The sequence below is a fragment of the Trichomycterus rosablanca genome, chromosome 8 (assembly GCF_030014385.1).
Source record: "Trichomycterus rosablanca isolate fTriRos1 chromosome 8, fTriRos1.hap1, whole genome shotgun sequence".
Lineage (NCBI taxonomy): Eukaryota > Metazoa > Chordata > Actinopteri > Siluriformes > Trichomycteridae > Trichomycterus > Trichomycterus rosablanca.
In genome coordinates, this window is record NC_085995.1 from 6,387,945 (window position 1) to 6,408,120 (window position 20,176).

The following is a 20,176-nucleotide window of genomic DNA, read 5'->3' on the forward strand; positions in this document are numbered from 1 at the left end:
AGCAACCCCAGCAACACAAACAATGCATCAAAACAAAACACAAAGCAAAATATAATTAATTAATAAAAATGGTGGCAATCTGGTCCCACTGTGGTCTGTAAGGTGTAATGTAAAGCCTCCACAAGGGGGTGTTTGTGTACAAGTAAATTTTTTATGTGCCTGTTAGGATTTGTGTCTTTAATTATTATTATTTGTGTCGCGAAATGGGTTACAGACAATAATAATAATAATTTAAGATAATTATTTAAAATATTAATCATTTCAAAAAGGTTTGAAAACCCTGGTCTACACTAAATCACAGTTTTTTGTACATTAATAATATCAAAAGCTGATATCTCCTATTGTGTCTTATTGTATTATTCAGAGAATCCTGTGGATCTTTTGATTTTACCCCCCCCCCTCCTCATTATGTTCCTTTTTTTCAAACATCAAACTATAATTTGTGCTAGACACCCAATCCTAGGAGGAGCATCAACTTGTCCGAAACACTATGAGATACACACACAGAGCTGTTCCTATTATAGCAAAATGAGTTATTTCAATGACAATTCCAATAATAACCATCCCATCCATTAATGTCTGTGGATCACACAGCACTGCAAGACAGAAGACAGATTCATAATCTCAGTTTTCAGTTTCATTTCTTTATTTAATAATCAAATTTCAATCAAACTGCTGAGCAGTGAAAACTGAAAGTACTGAAAGTACCACTGCTACTGTAAATGCAGATACACACATACAAACACACACACCTACATACACACACACATGCACACATAAACACACATGCATATACACAGACACACATGCACACACACTCATGCACACACACATGCACACACACCTACACACACATACACATGCAAACAAACACACAGACCCATGCGCACACAAGAACAGACACACAAGACCACACAGACACACATGCACACACAGACACACATGCACACACAAACACATATGAAGACACACTCACATACACAGGCATGCATGCAAACACACACCAACACCAACCAACAGTTGTCAAACAGACAGACACACATGCACACACTCACACACATACACAGACACACACTCACAGACACACATGCACACACACGCACACACAGAGACACACAGAGACACATGCACACGCAGACACATATGCATACACACATGCACACACAGAAACACATACACAGACGCACATGCACACACAGAAACACATGCACACACATGCACAGACACAAATGTGAACATACACAGTCACATACGTAGACACACAAGACCACACAGACACCCTCGCACACAGACACACTAACCCACGTGCACACACAGATATACATATGCACACACACACACATATACACACACAACCATGCACAAACACACACATGCACACACATACACAGACACAAATGTTAACAGACACACAAGACCACACAGACACACATGCGCACCCTCACATACATGGACCCACACAAACACACAGACCTATACACACACAGGCACACACATGTACACACTCTCATACACAGACACTCATACAAAACACACAAACACCCAGGCACAGACACACATGCAAACAGACCCAATTGCACTCAAGCACACACAGGCAGTCATGCAAGAACACACATTGAAACATCCACACACCCAACACACACATACAGACACAAACACAGAAAGACCCATGCATACACCCACAAACATTCATGTACACAGACACACGCGCACATAAAAACCTGCACTCACACTCGTGCGCACACACACACACACACACTTGAGATTGCTTTAGTTTAACTACATGCTGGAACATTTTTGGCCAGTGACCTTCTGTCTAACACAACTGAAAACAATCAAACACACACACACACACACTCACACACACAAGAAAACAAATAAATCACCTCAAACTGTCAGACCTCAGTTAGTCTGAGGAGGGCAGTTTTCAGAACTCACACAGTAAAACTGAAGGAAAGAAAGTTGTCAATCAGCTCTGACACCACATACAACAGACAGGGTGCTCATTTCTTTTTGTTTTTTACCTCAGTTTTTAACCTAATGTAGCCAGGGCCAATTTCCAACCTGCTTTCTGGGACTCTTCTGTCATCCACGAGGCAGATTCAGAAGGGTGAGGGCTTAAACATGCTGAGGCACCTGCTGGGTCATGCCATCCATTGCCTTGTCAGATGTCGTACCTTCGATCTAAAGAGCCAAGCCAATCTACTTTAGGTTTCTTGACATTGAACAGCTTGTGATGCAGGGCTACCTTTTAAATGCTACAACATATAGAGCAGTGTTTCTCAACCTTTTTTCAGTCACGGCACCCTTTAAAAGTATGCAAAATCTCAAGTCACCCCAGTCTCAAATGTATTAAAAAACTTACACTCTGCATCCCTTGGACTGCTAACACACATGCACACACACACCATAAGGTGTCATTTAGGGAGGGAGGGGTAAACGTGACTTTTAATGGGAAACCTGAGCCTGGGATGATGCACACAATCGCCCTATTCTGGCAGGGATGGATGAGAGGCAGACACAGAGCTCCTGGTCCAGAGCCCTCAGTCGCTCCCTGTACTTTTTCTTGATGTAAGTTAGGCTCGAAAAGCTCAGTTCGCACCATGAATGAATCAGATTTAACATAATTAAACAAGTTTATAGTTTATTTCTCAATTATATGTCATTATACTAAGAGCACTGCTTCTTTTCTGCATGTTCTCTCTGTGGCTCGGTTACGGCTCTCTCAACTCAAACTCAAAAGAAGCTTTACTGGCATGACAAATAAGGACATTTGTATTGCCAAAGCAAGTCAGAGAGAAATAATAAAAAAGAACAGTAAGAAAGAACAAATATATACAAAACAGTTACATGTGCAAAAATATAAAATAGAATAAAATATTTATAAAAACAGTGCAAAATAATAACAATAAAAATTATAATATTTACAGTAATGAGGTAGTAATAACGATAAGTTTGTGTGTGTATGTGTGTCTCTCTCTCTCTCGCACACGCTCTCTCTCTCTCTCTCTCTGTGTGTATGTGTGTCTCTCTCTCTCTCTCGCACACGCTCTCTCTCTCTCTGTGTGTGTCGCTCGCTCTCCGCTCTCGGATTAGAATTTCGACAATAAACAGCTCTTATTATGACTGATTAATTCCCTCTACTGATGCGAAGCTGACTGGGTGGATTACAGTCGATAAGAACCGTGCAGAAATAAAAATATATATATAGCGGCAACCAGAGGCCTTTTGTTCATTTTTAAAGAGCCGTTCAATAGAATCGGATCGTTCGCGAATGACCCATCATTATCAGAATATTTTTGACGGCACCCCTGATGAAGCCAGACGGCACCCCAGGGTGCCGCGGCAACCCCGGTTGAGAAAGGCTGATATAGAGTACATAATGTGTGAGGATGGGCAAATATTTTAAACAGAGTGCGTCACTGTTGCACAGCACCAATGTGTGACTGGTTCTGACAAACACACAAAATACAATACTACCAAGAACCCTCCAGAACAGACAGTATATATATATATATATATATATATTAGGGCTGTCAAACGATTAAAATTTTTAATCGCGATTAATCTCAGAATTTCATATAGTTAATCGCGATTAATCGCATTAAAAAAAATCTGTGTAAATGTTATAGAAAACAAGGATTTTTATGTGAAATGTTACAATTAAAATGGTGAACACATTTTATGCTAAATGTACTTATGTTAAAAACTGCTGGGACAAGAGAAAACTGTAAGGGAGTTTTATTCACTCACATACTAGGCAGTAAATGTCAGATTGTAGTTTAGAATTTCTCCATCAGCAAACATTGTAGATCAGCGGTGCTTTAGGTGGGATAAGGCGTAGTTATTGTAACAGACTTTTCTGTGGTTGTATTGTGACAATGGTTTGATGGCCGTTTGTACACGAAGTGAGTGTGTTTTGACCCTTTGGGGCTTCCATAGTTCATGGACTAACGTGCTTGACTCAGCTTTCCGGTATTTGGTACCTTAACAGAATAAGTTAATAAAAGTGTTCTGCTCCCGACAACTTGTGAATATAGCGTGTATTTATTTCTTTATAAGTGCATCACTACAACGCTCAATTACATTATGTTAACAAACCGCAAATGAAAAACGGTGGCAAGTCCGACATTAAAACAAACAATGTCGGACTTGCCACCGTTTTTCATTTGCGGTTTGTTAACATAATGTAACCGAGCGTTGTAGTTCTACCAGTCAAGTCTCAACATTAACTAGAATTTGCGTTAACGGCACTATTATTTTTAATCGCGTTAAATTGAAATCGCGTTAATGCGTTATTATCGCGTTAACTTCGACAGCCCTAATATATATATATATATATATATATATATATATATATATATATATATATATATATATATATACATATATATACGTATATATATATATATATATATATATATACATATATATACGTATATATATATATACTTAACTGGAAAGGTATATGTATATAGAACAAGTGCATGAATTCATTTACTCATTGTCTGTTTTACCACAGCTTTATTCTGGTCAGGGTAACGGTAAGTGCAATTCACTGGGCAAAAGAGAGGAAAAATTTTGTATTTCTAATTCAGCTGACTGCAAGTCTTTAGACTGTGGGAAAAACCCACACAAGAAAAAGGCTAGAACAAAGCGAGCCCTCCGACCAAATAAAGCCTATCACTCATGTAAACAGAGAGACGTGCACCAGCTAGTAAACAATTACTGAACTACTGGTCTTGGTACGCTTCTCATGGCAATTTTAAACATTAGGACCAGACATTTGGTTTTCCAGATTTTGTCCGTTAAATCAGAAATCCGTTTAACGGAGGTCAGTTAAATGGAGGTTCCACTGTAATAATATTATTTCACTTAAATTAATTGTGTACTATGAATTCAAACTTACTTACTTATTACACAGAATACATTATTACATTAACATGTATTTTATTTATACCGGATATTAGTGTACATGATTAAAAATGTTTGATTTGATGATGTAAAGCCAAGAGACGTAGCACAAGTGTTCCACATAAGAATACTGACACGATGATTCATTACAAACAGATGGTGCACTGTGTGTGTGTGTGTGTGTGTGTGTGTGTGGGCCAGTGAAAGCTCAGTGGTTAAGGTACTGGACTAGTAGACAGAAGGTTGCCACTGTTGGGTCCCTGAGCAAGGCCCTTAACCCTCAATTTGCTTATCGTGTTCAGCTCATTGTGTAAGTCGCTTTGGATAAAAGCGTCTGCTAAATGCTGAAAATGTAAATGTAAATGTGTGTGTGTGTGTGTGTGTGCATGTGCTTGTTTGTAAACGAGACACAGCGAGTCGGAGGGACTGACGCAGTGCGGCCTTCGGAAGTTCAGCCCTGAAGAAGCGCTCTTCTCATAAATTAAGTAATGTCATGAAAGGAAATGATTAGCAAAAAGCTCGACATTCAGCAGCTTGTTGATATGCAGTAACCTTTCTACTCTTCAACGTCTATTCACTTCACTCAGGAGAGGACTGGAGCTTCATTGTACACGTTCAGTATCTGCACATCACTGTACCAACACAAAGCACTGATTAAATCAGTGCAACACGTATGTACGGCTAATAAAACACTGCATGTGGTATCAAAACATGCTTTAAAAAAGCCTGGAACTTAAAAACCTGACTTCTTAACTATTTTAAAGTGGCTGATTATGAATAAGTAGCATAAGATTATACGATTGTGGGTGAAGTGTGGGTGAAGACCACTTCAAATGATTGAATTCATGTGTTTCAACCACAACAGCTCCTGACCAGTGTAATAAATCACTTATAAAATAAATTATAAAAAAAATCCATGAATCATAATAAATATTATACGCTTCCATCTTTGCAGCAACAGTTTTACGAAGGTTCTTTCCAATTTCATTTAATGATGAAGATGTGCAGATCCTTGACAAGGAGGAACGCCGGTTTGAGCGAGGAGTCAAAGAGGCCATCTAAGTGAAGAGGGAACAACCATCTCTTAACCGAGGGGGGGCCTGAGAGTACATCTCTCACCATCTTACAATGCCGTGATAGGAGCTATACCCCAATCATGTGTGAAAGGCACACATGGCCATTGTAATTAATGGTCATTGTGATTTGCATATGGACCTGATCACCGGTTTCATTGTTATGCAATGGGCGGTGATCAGTCGTTACGCAAATCAACTGCATCGTGGTCAGGTGTCCAAATACTTTTGTTTGTATAGTGTATGTTCTAATGGTACAAGTGAATTTTTACTGGGACTTTTGTATAGTTTGTTTTTATATTTTTTTAGAGACTGTAATAGGGTAGAGCTTTAATAGGACAGCAAGTCGGCCATCCTAAGGTCACTTTCTCTATCAGAGTCTGAGGTTGCATTATTAAGATGTGTCAGAGGAGGGGTGTGCTAGCCTGCGGCCCTATTTGGTCAGCAGGAGTCGTCTGGTTTAAAAGACAGCGGTTGGAGAGAGAGAAAGAACTGGGAAAAAATTGAATGGTTTAAAATTGGCATAATGTCATTGGAAAAAATGCAAAAAATAAAAAAATGGGGCATTTTTCTAGATGTTATTTTTTGCAATTTCAGACTCCTCGTTCTGTAACACTACAGTAATCAATTTTCTTTATTTTACATTACAGCTTCCAGCAGAACATATCTGAGTGAAATGAAGCAAAGCAGAGTGGTGGAGAATGATGCCTCCTAATCACAGTAATCAATCATCTTGCCGATGAGGCAGTTTCTGTATAGCAACAAGCTCTAATCACGCACTCAATCCCATCAGAATGACCCACATTCTGCTGAGCTAAACAGAATGAGTAGTGGGTGGCGGAGAGGACTTAATTTAGTCTAAATGACTTTTAGCATCTAGTGTGGCAGCCTAAACAGCAAAGGAAGAGACAGTAATTAGAGATCTCATACAGTATGTGCGGCACACGGCAAAAGTCACCTTCCAATGCACTTTTCCCAGCCCACCTTTTTTTTTTTTTTATGTATGCATTTTCGGTGGCGCCTATGCAAAGTCGGGGAATAATGCGTTGATCAGGGTGTGTCTCTCCATACACAAGGCTGATCCGCATATGAACTCGCCTCGTGCAGGTGAAAAGATGTATGCATTTTCTCCTATTTTCTCCCAATTTTAGTGTTGTCAATCCGACTTCCGCTGCTGGAGGGTCCCTGATTGAAGTCGAGGTGGTATATTGCTGCTCACGCCTCCTCCGACCCGCGTGTAGTCCTTATAGGAACCCTTTTTCACCTACGCACTCTGCACAGGCGCCTCTCTATCTGTTAATCAGGGTCCTTACACAGCGTTTGAAAACCCCATCCACATAGTCCGGTCATCCCACCCTAGCAGAGACGTGTCTGCTGCAGGCACTGCCAATTGTGCCCGCTAGATGGCGCCCAGTCAAATGGTGGAAATGGCAAGTTTTGAACCGAGGAGTTCAGAATCTCAGCACTGGTGTGCTAGCAGAATATCCCGCTGCGCCACCTAGGCACCTCAGCCCAACTTTTTAATGCCAGTCGCAGACTGGTTTTGTTTTCGTTCCCTGATTATGTATTTTAAAGTAATCATGTGTTACAAGTCTGGTAGGGCAGAAAAACACCCTGGTAGGGAACCAATACAATACAAGACATACAAGCATTTACTCACAAAAGAAGAACCTAAAAAATTTCTTACATTTCACACACTTCACACTTTTCCTCTGGCATGGTGCCAGTGCTGGTGCCAAAATCCTTAAGGGTTTGGTGCTTTTCCACCTTGAAATCACAGGTTCTCAGTCAAAAAATAAACAGCTAGAAAACTTTAAATTACAACACTGTAAAACTATACACAATTTATATAAGTGTAATGAATGTTTGATATTAACTATATATTATATATAATACTTTAAAATTAATAATTGTTGAGTCTTGAGTCTTGATTTGTTGTTGAACTAATTAAATCAGAATATTATTTTATTGTAGTTTACAAAAATGTTTTTTTTCGTTTACGGTTTCATTAACTAGAAAACCCTGCTGCTCAGATGGCGCAACGGTAAAACACGCTAGCACACCAGAGCTTGGATTTCGAACACATCATTTCGAATCTCAGCTCCATAAACATGAACAACAATTGGCTGTTGTTCACAGGGTGGGAGCCGGACCAGGGCTCCTCATAACTGATGCAACTACTACCTCTGCTGGCTGATGGGTGGCGCCTGTGCAAAGTCGGGGAATAACGCGTTGATCAGGGTGTGTCTCTCCGTACACAAGGCTGATCCGCATATGAACTCGCCTCGTGCAGGTGAAAAGATGCAGTCAGTACTGCACACATGTCAGAGGGGTGTGTGTCAGTTGCGGCGCTCCTCAGTCAGCAGTGGAGGGCAGTATCAGTAGAGGGGAAGCGTAATGCAATCAGGGTAATTGGATATGACTAGATTAGGGAGAAAATTGGGGGGAAAATTGCAAAAAAAACTAGAACCCTGGTGAATAAACATTGAATTTGATCTCCTCCTACTCCCTTATTCTTTCTAAACGTAAACACAATCACACACACACACACACACAGAGTAATTTAACAGCACCGTCAGTCTCTTTTAAAGGGCAGGCAGAGTACTTTATTGATCATTACTTATTATAGACTCCGCCTGACCCATTATGAACTGAAGCAGTATAAATGTTTGATGAAATCTTCTTTACTGGAACCCACGACCCCAAATTATGTATCTGTCCGAGCCTCCTAATGCATCGGTCCATTAATACTGCATGTAAAATATTACCTGTACCTACTGTTTCAGAAATGCTGACATCTATAGGATTCTCACTCTGTTTCAGTGCTGTGCCACAGTAATGAGTTCACTAGTGAAGTATTGAATAGAAGCTTACACTGACTATAACAGTAATTAGCTTTCAGACAGTAATTAGTCCTAACGGCTTAATAATAGGCATCATGTGCTGATTAGTGCTGCTGCGTAACTGTGTAGTCAGCAAACACTGCAATAAGTTTTGTGTGTTTACATTATTAGTTATCTTATTATTATATATATCTTTGACACTTCTATTGTTTTATAGTAGTTGTTGAATTGACTATACTGATCACATGATTAATACATTAATATAATTGCTATATTTAACTTTTTTGGGGGAGGGCACAGTGGCTCGGTGGGTAGCACTGTCACCTCACAGCAAGAAGATCCTGGATTTGATTCTCAGGTGGAGCGGTATGGGTCCTTTCTGTGTGGAGTTTGCATGTTCTCCCCATGTCCGCTTGGGTTTGTTTGGGAGATTCAGTTTCCACCCACAGTCCGAAGACATGCAGGCAGGTACATTGGAGATACAAAATTTCTTATGGTATGAGTGTGTGTGTGTGTGTGTGTTTGTGTGGACCTGTCCATGGTGTTTCCTGCACTAAAAAAATACCAAAAATCAAACCTATGTTAATGCAACTTATGATTAGAAACTACTGCATGTGTTTATAACCTTTAGATTTGACGTTATCCTGCCGTTTCTTTAATTAAACTGCATACAGTTTAATTATAGGCTGCAGCTTGTGTTTCTATTACAAAAAGAAAACTATATCTTTAGTTTATACCGACTGCCTGTCATATTCTGCACTGAAAACCTGCAGTCCTGCTTATGACCTTTAAAATCTGACATAGTTTAGACCCTGCATATCCTGCTGATCTTTTTAAGCCATATAGCCCAGGATCACTCGCAGCTCATCCACCAGAAAAGAGAACACTGTCTAGAATATTGTCCCACAGGATAATAAGAACACAAGCTCTATCTATAGTAAATAACCTATATTCCAAAACCAACAGGCATTAATGTTAACCTTCTTTAACCTTAAAAATCAACAAAATAAGAAGTTTGACTGGGGGTGTATTAGTACTACGGTACTAGTATTAGTATGTTTTTCATAACTGATTCATATTTCATAGTCCTACTTACATGCACTTAGAATGAGAAGGTAATAAGAAGTCACTGAAGTGATCTTATGAATATGAATTCTGTATTATATGATAATAATACTTTTTCTAATATGGTTGTAATTGTTATACTGCTGTATAATAGCAATTTTTATTGTTTTATTTATTCTACTGTATTTTAGTATTTACTGTAATTACATTGTGCTGGAGCTGCCGTAACACTCAAATTTCCCCCATGGGGATTAATAAAGAATATATATATATATATATAGAGAGAGAGAGAGAGAGAGAGAGAGAGAGAGAGAGAGATCTTATATATATATATATACAGTGTATCACAAAAGTGAGTACACCCCTCACATTTCTGCAAATATTTCATTATATCTTTTCATGGGACAACGCTATAGACATGAAACTTGGATATAACTTAGAGTAGTCAGTGTACAACTTGTATAGCAGTGTAGATTTACTGTCTTCTGAAAATAACTCAACACACAGCCATTAATGTCTAAATGGCTGGCAACATAAGTGAGTACACCCCACAGTGAACATGTCCAAATTGTGCCCAAAGTGTCAATATTTGGTGTGACCACCATTATTATCCAGCACTGCCTTAACCCTCCTGGGCATGGAATTCACCAGAGCTGCACAGGTTGCTACTGGAATCCTCTTCCACTCCTCCATGATGACATCACGGAGCTGGTGGATGTTAGACACCTTGAACTCCTCCACCTTCCACTTGAGGATGCGCCACAGGTGCTCAATTGGGTTTAGTCCATCACCTTTATCTTCAGCTTCCTCAGCAAGGCAGTTGTCATCTTGGAGGTTGTGTTTGGGGTCGTTATCCTGTTGGAAAACTGCCATGAGGCCCAGTTTTCGAAGGGAGGGGATCATGCTCTGTTTCAGAATGTCACAGTACATGTTGGAATTCATGTTTCCCTAAATGAACTGCAGCTCCCCAGTGCCAGCAACACTCATGCAGCCCAAGACCATGATGCTACCACCACCATGCTTGACTGTAGGCAAGATACAGTTGTCTTGGTACTTCTCACCAGGGCGCCGCCACACATGCTGGACACCATCTGAGCCAAACAAGTTTATCTTGGTCTCGTCAGACAACAGGGCATTCCAGTAATCCATGTTCTTGGACTGCTTGTCTTCAGCAAACTGTTTGCGGGCTTTCTTGTGCGTCAGCTTCCTTCTGGGATGACGACCATGCAGACCGAGTTGATGCAGTGTGCGGCGTATGGTCTGAGCACTGACAGGCTGACCTCCCACGTCTTCAACCTCTGCAGCAATGCTGGCAGCACTCATGTGTCTATTTTTTAAAGCCAACCTCTGGATATGACGCCGAACACGTGGACTCAACTTCTTTGGTCGACCCTGGCGAAGCCTGTTCCGAGTGGAACCTGTCCTGGAAAACCGCTGTATGACCTTGGCCACCATGCTGTAGCTCAGTTTCAGGGTGTTAGCAATCTTCTTAAAGCCCAGGCCATCTTTGTGGAGAGCAACAATTCTATTTCTCACATCCTCAGAGAGTTCTTTGCCATGAGGTGCCATGTTGAATATCCAGTGGCCAGTATGAGAGAATTGTACCCAAAACACCAAATTTAACAGCCCTGCTCCCCATTTACACCTGGGACCTTGACACATGACACCAGGGAGGGACAACGACACATTTGGGCACAATTTGGACATGTTCACTGTGGGGTGTACTCACTTATGTTGCCAGCTATTTAGACATTAATGGCTGTGTGTTGAGTTATTTTCAGAAGACAGTAAATCTACACTGCTATACAAGCTGTACACTGACTACTCTAAGTTATATCCAAGTTTCATGTCTATAGTGTTGTCCCATGAAAAGATATAATGAAATATTTGCAGAAATGTGAGGGGTGTACTCACTTTTGTGATACACTGTATAGTGATGCTAGTGATGCTAGATGACAGTGTAGACCTGTCTTGCTTTTCAATGGAACTTTCATCAGGATGAAATAAAACAGTTTAAGAAGACTGGTTTTGATTTAAAAACTAGTATTTGCTGTTTTAATCATTTTCTGCAATAGCAAGTCTGAATGTGCCAACATTAATACACCTTACCTGCAGTACAAGCCAACAAGTCAAAAGTTTACATACATGACAACTTTAGCATGGGACTGTTGGGATTTGGTCAACTGTTCCATTTGTTTGACTAAATGATTAGAGCACGTTACATACGTGATCAGAAATTAAACCATGGTGATAAGACAGTGCTCCTCAGCACACTTCCAAGTTAACCAAAGCTCGGTCATTAGGAGAACCTATACTGTTATTGTATGCTGTGATAAAATTTGTCTAAATATTTTAACTGTAAGATTTACTGTAGGAGGAATACAATATTTTACACACATACACACACATGTAAGTGCACATACACACAGGTCAAGGTGGAGGTTCTGATCGTTCCTGTTCGTACTGGTTTATGGGATTTTAAAGGCAAAGGCCATGATCACTCAGACTCCCAGGACCGTGTATTATCGAGTTTCGGGGGCTGTAAAAAGGCTGAAAGAATGAAATTGGATTAAAAAGCCATAAATAAAAGGCATTTGTGAGGTGTGTAAAAGCTCTGGATTTGTGTTCTAGAGCTAAAACAAAATCAGAAGTGAAAAACCGGAGCGATGTGTCATTATGCCTTAGTGTTTAAGTACATATTCAGTTTATAGAAAATGTGCACTTTGTGTGAGTGTGTATTGTGAATGAAAATCCTGTATTACTAAATACTGGAACAAATACGTTGGCATGAAACTAAATGTATCTTAATAAAACAGAAAACCATAGTAGATCAGAGTGCCAATGTTTCTTGTCTGCTTTAATAGTAAGTACAAGCCGGTAAACATATTTTTATTCACTGCTGTCTGTGTGAATGCAGGCTGTTAGACAGAAGAAAGCACACTGAGTCACACTTCACACTTGTTGCAGAACTCTACCTGCCATTACTACAGCACTGGTGTCATGTTGTCTGTTGTCTCTGACTTGCCTTGGACTTATTAGGATTTTTTCTTACAGCTAGATTCTCTCTCACAGTCAGTCCCTCAGTCGGTCAGTCCAGTAATCACCTTGTCACCTTGTGATTCTAATAAGACATTGACTTACATCACCACAGTTTTTGCTTACTAAGCTAACACAGTTAGCATCAGGCCATTCAAACCAATGGGCTGAGGCGGTACAACCCGCTAGCATGCCAACTAACATCTTTCTCTGTGTACCCAAAACGATAACATTGTCACTGACAAGCTAAAATTTGCAATGAATTCCACTTCTACACGTTTATACAAATTTAAAATCAATTCGAACAGATTTACATTTGAAAATAACTGAATGCTGGGATTGCCTTTAGTGCTAATGAAGCATTGGCTGCTCCCTTGTTATTCTGTCAAAACACCGTTCAGATTTAAGGTGCCTTAGTAGGCAGCATTTTAAGGTATCTAAGAATTCGAACAGCCTGCTTCTCTGGAGCACGCGTAGGATGGCATAAAATGCTGTCTATGTAGAGAGCTCACTAGGTTTTTGAACACACCCTAAGACCATACTCCATACCACTCAGTCTGTCAGTGCATCAGTCCATCTATCAGTCTGTCTAATAGTCAGTCCACCAGTCCACCTTGGAGTAAGTCAGTCTCATCGTTGATCTCATTGTGGACATGTGAGAGTGAATGCTAATTATACCAAATATACATTTTATCGCCAAACATATCCAAACCCATTGCTAACAAGTGCATAAAGTCAGTTCCACAAAAGAAATAATATTCCTTGAACCATTCATTGTAAAAATAATTTAAGACAGGTTCTTTCCTGTTTCTGCATTACTGTGCCCCAGTACACAAAGCGTGATCCATAAAGACATGGTTTGGAGGAATTCAGTGGCCTGCACAGGGCCCTGACCTCAACCACACTGAAAATCTAAGAGTAAAAATAAATAACAATTCTATGTGCCTTTTTTATTTATTTATAACCCTTACAGTCAAAGAAATTACATGCTAAATGTGAAAATATAAACACAAGGATTCAAACCGGAGCTATGCGTTCTGCTGTTACCATTAGAAAAACGTACACTAGCACAATGCAGCAAAAGAACTAAATCAAAAAGTAAGCCTATTTCTAAAAATATTTACTTTGTTTACTTTTTGTTTGTTTGTTATGGATTAAACACTAGTAGCATTAAATAATACCAGATTTTATAAAGCCTGTGGCTTATATCCAACTTCCTCAAAGACTTTTCTCTTAATCTCGCTAGACATTATGTCCAGCCCTGCAAAACTAAGTAAACCTGTGAAAGCACCTTAATTAGTAACCACATATCTCATTTTAATGTCACAATTACCCATTGTCTCTCTGTGTGTTGTGTTGTATGATGTGCTGGTTGGCTCACCCTTATGAAAGCTGGGGTTGCTGTCCCGGAGGAGGTTGCTAAGCTGATGCCCGTTGATTTGAAGGTACCGTAACTGTTCTCTAAGAGACGCGTTCTCGAACACAGCTGGAATCAGTCGGCCAACGCTGTTCTGTGAGATGGGCAGTGCCAGGGCCAGTGCTAAAGTGGGGGCCAGATCCACCTGCTCTACTATGCCTTGCAATTCCATGTTGCCAGACCCTGTAGCAAAGATTCAATGTAATCAGAGCCACAGATGCAAATATATAACACACACACACACACAATCAGAGAAGCAGGATGATATTTTATATGCAGCTATGAAATGTAAAATCTGCAGGGAAACTCATGTAACAAATCTGACAAGGCTGTTAACCTTTCAAAACTTCTATTACACATACAGTATTTCACACATCTATATGTTTATATGTTTACTGCCAAGGGTGGGATGTAAAAAAGTACACATACTCTTTAATTTCCTAACAAAAAAAAAAACCTATATTCTTTATTTACTAGGCACTACTTTTTGAAGCAAAACACTGATTTAACTCAGGGTCCTAAACCAGAATTAATTATCTTCTTTTAAGATGTGTTATCAAGGACCAAATTTGGTTTTCTATCCTTGATTTCATTAGGCTAATTTAAAATATTAAGCATTTTGTGCTTTTTAAATCACAGCCTGTGCGAACACTGCTTTAGGGTTTGATCATCAGTCGCTACATGTCTTTGCACACTTAGGATGTGCTATTCACAGGCAAGTCAAATGAATCTTGATGCATTTGCATAATAAATGAACTATAGACATATACATTTCTAAATACACAGACAGCTAAGCCTGGAGGCATGCATTATATACAAACAAGTACCACATGGTCTGTGGTGAGTAGACAGACAACTGGTCCAGACTGTCATCACAAAAGCAAGCTACACTAATGAAGTACTTATATCTCAAAACATCTGAAGCTCACACTAACTGTGCATATGTGCATGGTTATCGGCTAGCCGGGCGTCTACACAGACACGATTTACTACGTCTGGGAGGAAGGGGGGGGGGGGGGGGGGGGGGTATTCCCTGTCCATGGTATTCCTGCTTTACGTCCAGTGTTTTCCATTAAACTGGACCCAAAGCAGGTAATCAAAAAAAAATGTAATTAATTAAAAAAGAATAAATAATAATAATATTAATATTAATAATAATAATAATAATAATAATAAATTATTATTACAAATATTTACATAATAATAAAATATTATTGAATTAATAATAATAATATTAAATAATAATAATAATAAACTGGACCCAATGGGACTCTAACCAGGATAAAGCAGATAAATTAATAAAAATAAATTAATTAATTAAGTAAAAAAATATATATATAAATTATGCATGAATGCATTTATTAAATATTATTATTATTCTAATTATTATTATTGTTTTTATTATTATTATCATTATTCTAATGATAATACTATTATATAATATAAATACTATTATTATTATTATTGTGTTGATATTGTGCAACTTTGCCAGGCGTTAGAACTTCTAAAATAAAAATAAAAAAACTAATAATAGTAATAAATAAATAGGTAAATAATAATAATAAAATAATGCATGTATTAAATAGTAATTAATAAATAAAAATAATAATAATAGTAGTACTAATAATAACATGACTGTAATATAATATTATAATTTTATTATTATTATTATTATTATTATTGTGTTAATATTGTTTAGCTTTGCCGGGCTTAAGAACCTGTTTTTATAATCAAGTTCAACTATAAATAAACATTCATAGTCATGACATTAGAGTCACAATGACTTCTGGAAAAAAAAAAACTAATAATAGTAATAAATAAATAGTTAAATCATTATAAAATAATAATGCATTTATTAAATAGTAATTCATAATTAATAATATTATTGTTATAACAGTATTGCTGTATTATTATTATGTTGATATTGTGCAGCTTTGCCAGGATTAAGAACCTGTTTTTATAATGAAGTTCCACTATAAATAAACACTATGTCACAATGACTTCTCAGTGTGTTTCATTTTCTGAAACAGGGCGTTTCTGACAGCAGGGCATAGTTATCTGCTTCTACGAGTACAACACGCTTTAACTTTCATTACTGAGCTTCAATAGATGGGAGGTAATTTTGCAGTTGAATGCCCTATGTACCCTCTACCTCATGTTAATGCGGTGCATATGCAGAGCAAACAAAGGCTCACCTTTTTTCGGGAAGGCAGGGCTGATGAGAACAAGAGGTGTGCTGATTTCCGGCTCTGATGATCCTCCGTGACTGCCCATCTCACTCATGCCGTGATCACCGCAAAGCACCAGCAAATTAGGCAGCGTGCTCTCAGACTTCTACGGGTATAAGAATAGAGAAGAGCAAAAATATTGAAGGTTAAATAATACGTTATAGTTTTGCAACCAATTAGTATTCATTAAATGTATAGTAAATCATTTTAGCATGTCATCTTCATTGTGGTTGATAAAGAATGCAGGTTATTCTAGCATAGCAGGCTTTCCAGTTCTGATTAGGTTACAAAGTACGGGTGGTGTGGGGATATTGCAACACTTAACTACTCAAGCAGTAGACACCAAACCTGATTTAAACGTGTTTATTAACAACAAACTTACACTATATAGCAGTGTGACCGTTTTATGGTAAAATGCTGCATATCTGTGTGGGACGGGTGCCAGATGTTTAAATATTTATGATTAAGTGCAGTGAGCCCTTCCAGTTGTCACCAGTAATAAATTATGCATTTACTATGTTCTGTTAAAGCCTAAAAATAGTAGACAGTTTTATATACTACTTATGTCTGATAATCGTGTAGTTTTTAATGTGTTTAATACTTTCTGCTTTTTGCTACTGTAACCTGTACATCAGTTAACATGACTTTTCACTTTGTCAGGTTAAAGCTGCTTTTTTTACAGTCTGGTTAAATTGGCTTCAGAAAAATGTGTATACATACATTTATATTTACACATTTATCTATACATACATATAAATACAATAAAAACTATATGCTTAGTATCACTGAGAAAGTACAACAGGGATCTGGCAACCACTGCAGTGCGACCGGAATCCCCATTGTTATTAATTATGTTTATTTTGATATAATTGATAAAACACGTACAGTGGCAGAAATTGCAAGTTAGCATAACTCAGTGGTGATAAAAAAAATATAAAAAAAATAAAATAATAATAATAAGTTAGCATTATAAATAAATAATAATAAAATAATAATGCATTGATGTCTTTATTAAATAATAAAAATAAGACTATTATTATAGACAATTATTATTCTAATTCTTCATTTTATTATTATTATTATTATTATTATTATTATTATTACTATTATTATTATTATTATTACTATTATTATTATTATTGTGTTGATACTTTGCAGTTTTGCCAAGCTTAAGATAAATAAATACAAATAAAAAATAATAATAATAATAAATCAATAATTAAATAAATAATTAAAAAATGATTTATTATGTTTTTTTTTTTTAAATAACACTCAAAGTGACAGAAATCCCAAGTTAGCATATCTCAGTGGTGCTATCGGCCAGACAGGTGACTAGACAAACATGTTTGAGTTAGCTGAACAGCCTAGCTATGGGGAGGTGCACTTATCAGAGCATTCTCAGTGTCAGCGAGTTGTGTCAGCAAGGGCATCTGGCATAAAAAACTGTGCCAAATCAGGTATGTGGACCAGAATGATCCTCTGTGGTGACCCACAGGTAATTTCCATAATTAGAGGGGGTCATTTAATGTCTTAAATTTGTATGGAAATGTATGGAGTTACATTTTACAAATACATTTTACTATGGACTTCAGTGGGACTCTCTCTCTCTCTCTCTCTTTTAATAGATGTCACTGAGAGAAAATAAAGTGCTAAGGTGTCTCTCAGCGTCCCTTTAACACTGCATTGCTTTCCAAACCATTCTCCCACTGGTCCTCTTTAAACCATTCTGCAATCTAGCCAAGAAATCGTTCTGGATTTACCACTGATCTCTGTTTAATGGACTAGCACACACTGCTATTCTGATTTAATACAGAGGCTTTATAATATTAGTGTATATATCCTGTATTTTGGGGGATGGACATAAGGTCACTTTGTAGTTCTACAATTACTGACTGTAGTCCATCTGTTTCTCTGCATGCTTTGTCAGCCCCCTTTCATGCTGTTCTTCAATGGTCAGGACCCCCACAGGACCACTACAGAGCAGGTATTATTTAGGTGGTGGATCATTCTCAGTACTGCAGTGACACTGACATGGTGGTGGTGTGTTAGTGTGTGTTGTGCTGGTATGAGTGGATAAGACACAGCAATGCTGCTGGAGCTTTTAAACACCTCACTGTCCCTGCTGGACTGATAATAGTCCACCAACCAAAAATATCCAGCCAACAGCGCCCCGTAGGCAGCATCCTGTGACCACTGATGCAGGTCTAGAAGATGACCGACTCAAACAGCAGCAATAGATGAGCGATCGTCTCTGACTTTACGTCTACAAGGTGGACCAACTAGGTAGGAGTGTCTAATAGAGTGGACAGTGAGTGGACACTGTATTTAAAAACTCCAGCAGCGCTGCTGTGCCTGATCCACTCATACCAGCACAACACACACTAACACACAACCACCATGACAGTGTCACTGCAGTGCTGAGAATGATCCACCACCTAAATAACACCTGCTCTGTGGTGGTCCTGACCATTGAAGAACAGGGTGAAAGCAGGTAAAAACAGTATGTAGAGAAAGAGATGGACTACAGTCAGTATTTGTAGAACTACAAAGTGCTTCTATATGGTAAGTGGAGATGATAAAATGGACAGTGAGAAACAAGTGTAGAAACAAGGAGGTGGTTTTAATGTTATGGCTGATCGGTGTATATAAAATATCAGTTGTGATGTGTATTAGATATAAGCTGTGTGGTTTCACTTACACTGGAATAAATTTATTATCATCCTGCCTTGTGTCAGAAACTGGCGGTGGTGGTGGTGTAGGTGGTGTAATGGTGTGGAAAAGGTTTACATGGCACACATGAGGTCCTTTATTATTAATTGAGCATTGTTTAAATGTCAAAGACTATCAAAGTATTGTTGCTAATCATACCCACAGTTTACTATCTTATAATGGCTTCATTTAGCATGATAATGTGCCATGTCACAAAGCACAAGTCATCTGTAATTGGTTCCACAACCTTGAAATGAGCCCATTGTAGTTCAATGGCCTTCATAATTAATCAAAAGAGCACATTTGGGATTGAATTAGATAAAATAAAAGACTTGTGGCAACAGTTTAGGAGAGGTTTCTTTATGTTCCAGCATGTCTGTGCGGCGCTACACAAAGTGACGTCTATAAAGTCATGGTTTGATAAGCTTGCTATAAAGGAACCTGGCTGGATTAACACTGGAACAAGCCAGGGCTTCTCGTCCAACATCAGTGTCCGACCGAATGACCAAATGAGCACAGATTCTCACTGATACAGTGGCATGGTTGCTGGGTGGGTAGCACTGTCGCCTCACAGCAAGAAGGTCCTGGGTTCGATTCCCAGATAGGGCGATCTGGGTCCTTTCTGTGTGGAGTTTGCATGTTCTTCCTGTGTCTGGGTTTCCTCCCACAGTCCAAAGACATAAAAGTGAGGTGAACTGGAGATACAAAATTGTCCATGACTGCGTTTGACATTAAACTAGAACCGATGACTACCTGTTCTGAGAGGACAGTGATAGCTCAGCGGTTAAGGTACTGGAATAGTGATCAGAATGTCACTGGTTCAAGCCCCACCACCACCAAGTTGCCACCGTTGGGCTCAATCCTTAATTGCTTGTATGATAGACTGACACA

General features: G+C 38.5%; 1 protein-coding gene across 1 annotated transcript in view; it reads right to left on the reverse strand.

Annotated features, from left to right (window-relative positions):
• Positions 1 to 20,176, reverse strand: part of pigg (phosphatidylinositol glycan anchor biosynthesis class G (EMM blood group)) — a 133,567-nt gene that overhangs the window by 75,349 nt on the left and 38,042 nt on the right. Inside the window, exons 5-6 of the mRNA XM_063000958.1 lie at positions 16,544 to 16,682; positions 14,313 to 14,531 (exon numbers count right to left, since the gene is read on the reverse strand). Of these exons, the coding sequence (XP_062857028.1) occupies positions 14,313 to 14,531; positions 16,544 to 16,682 (358 nt within the window). The remainder of the gene's footprint in view (positions 1 to 14,312; positions 14,532 to 16,543; positions 16,683 to 20,176) is intronic.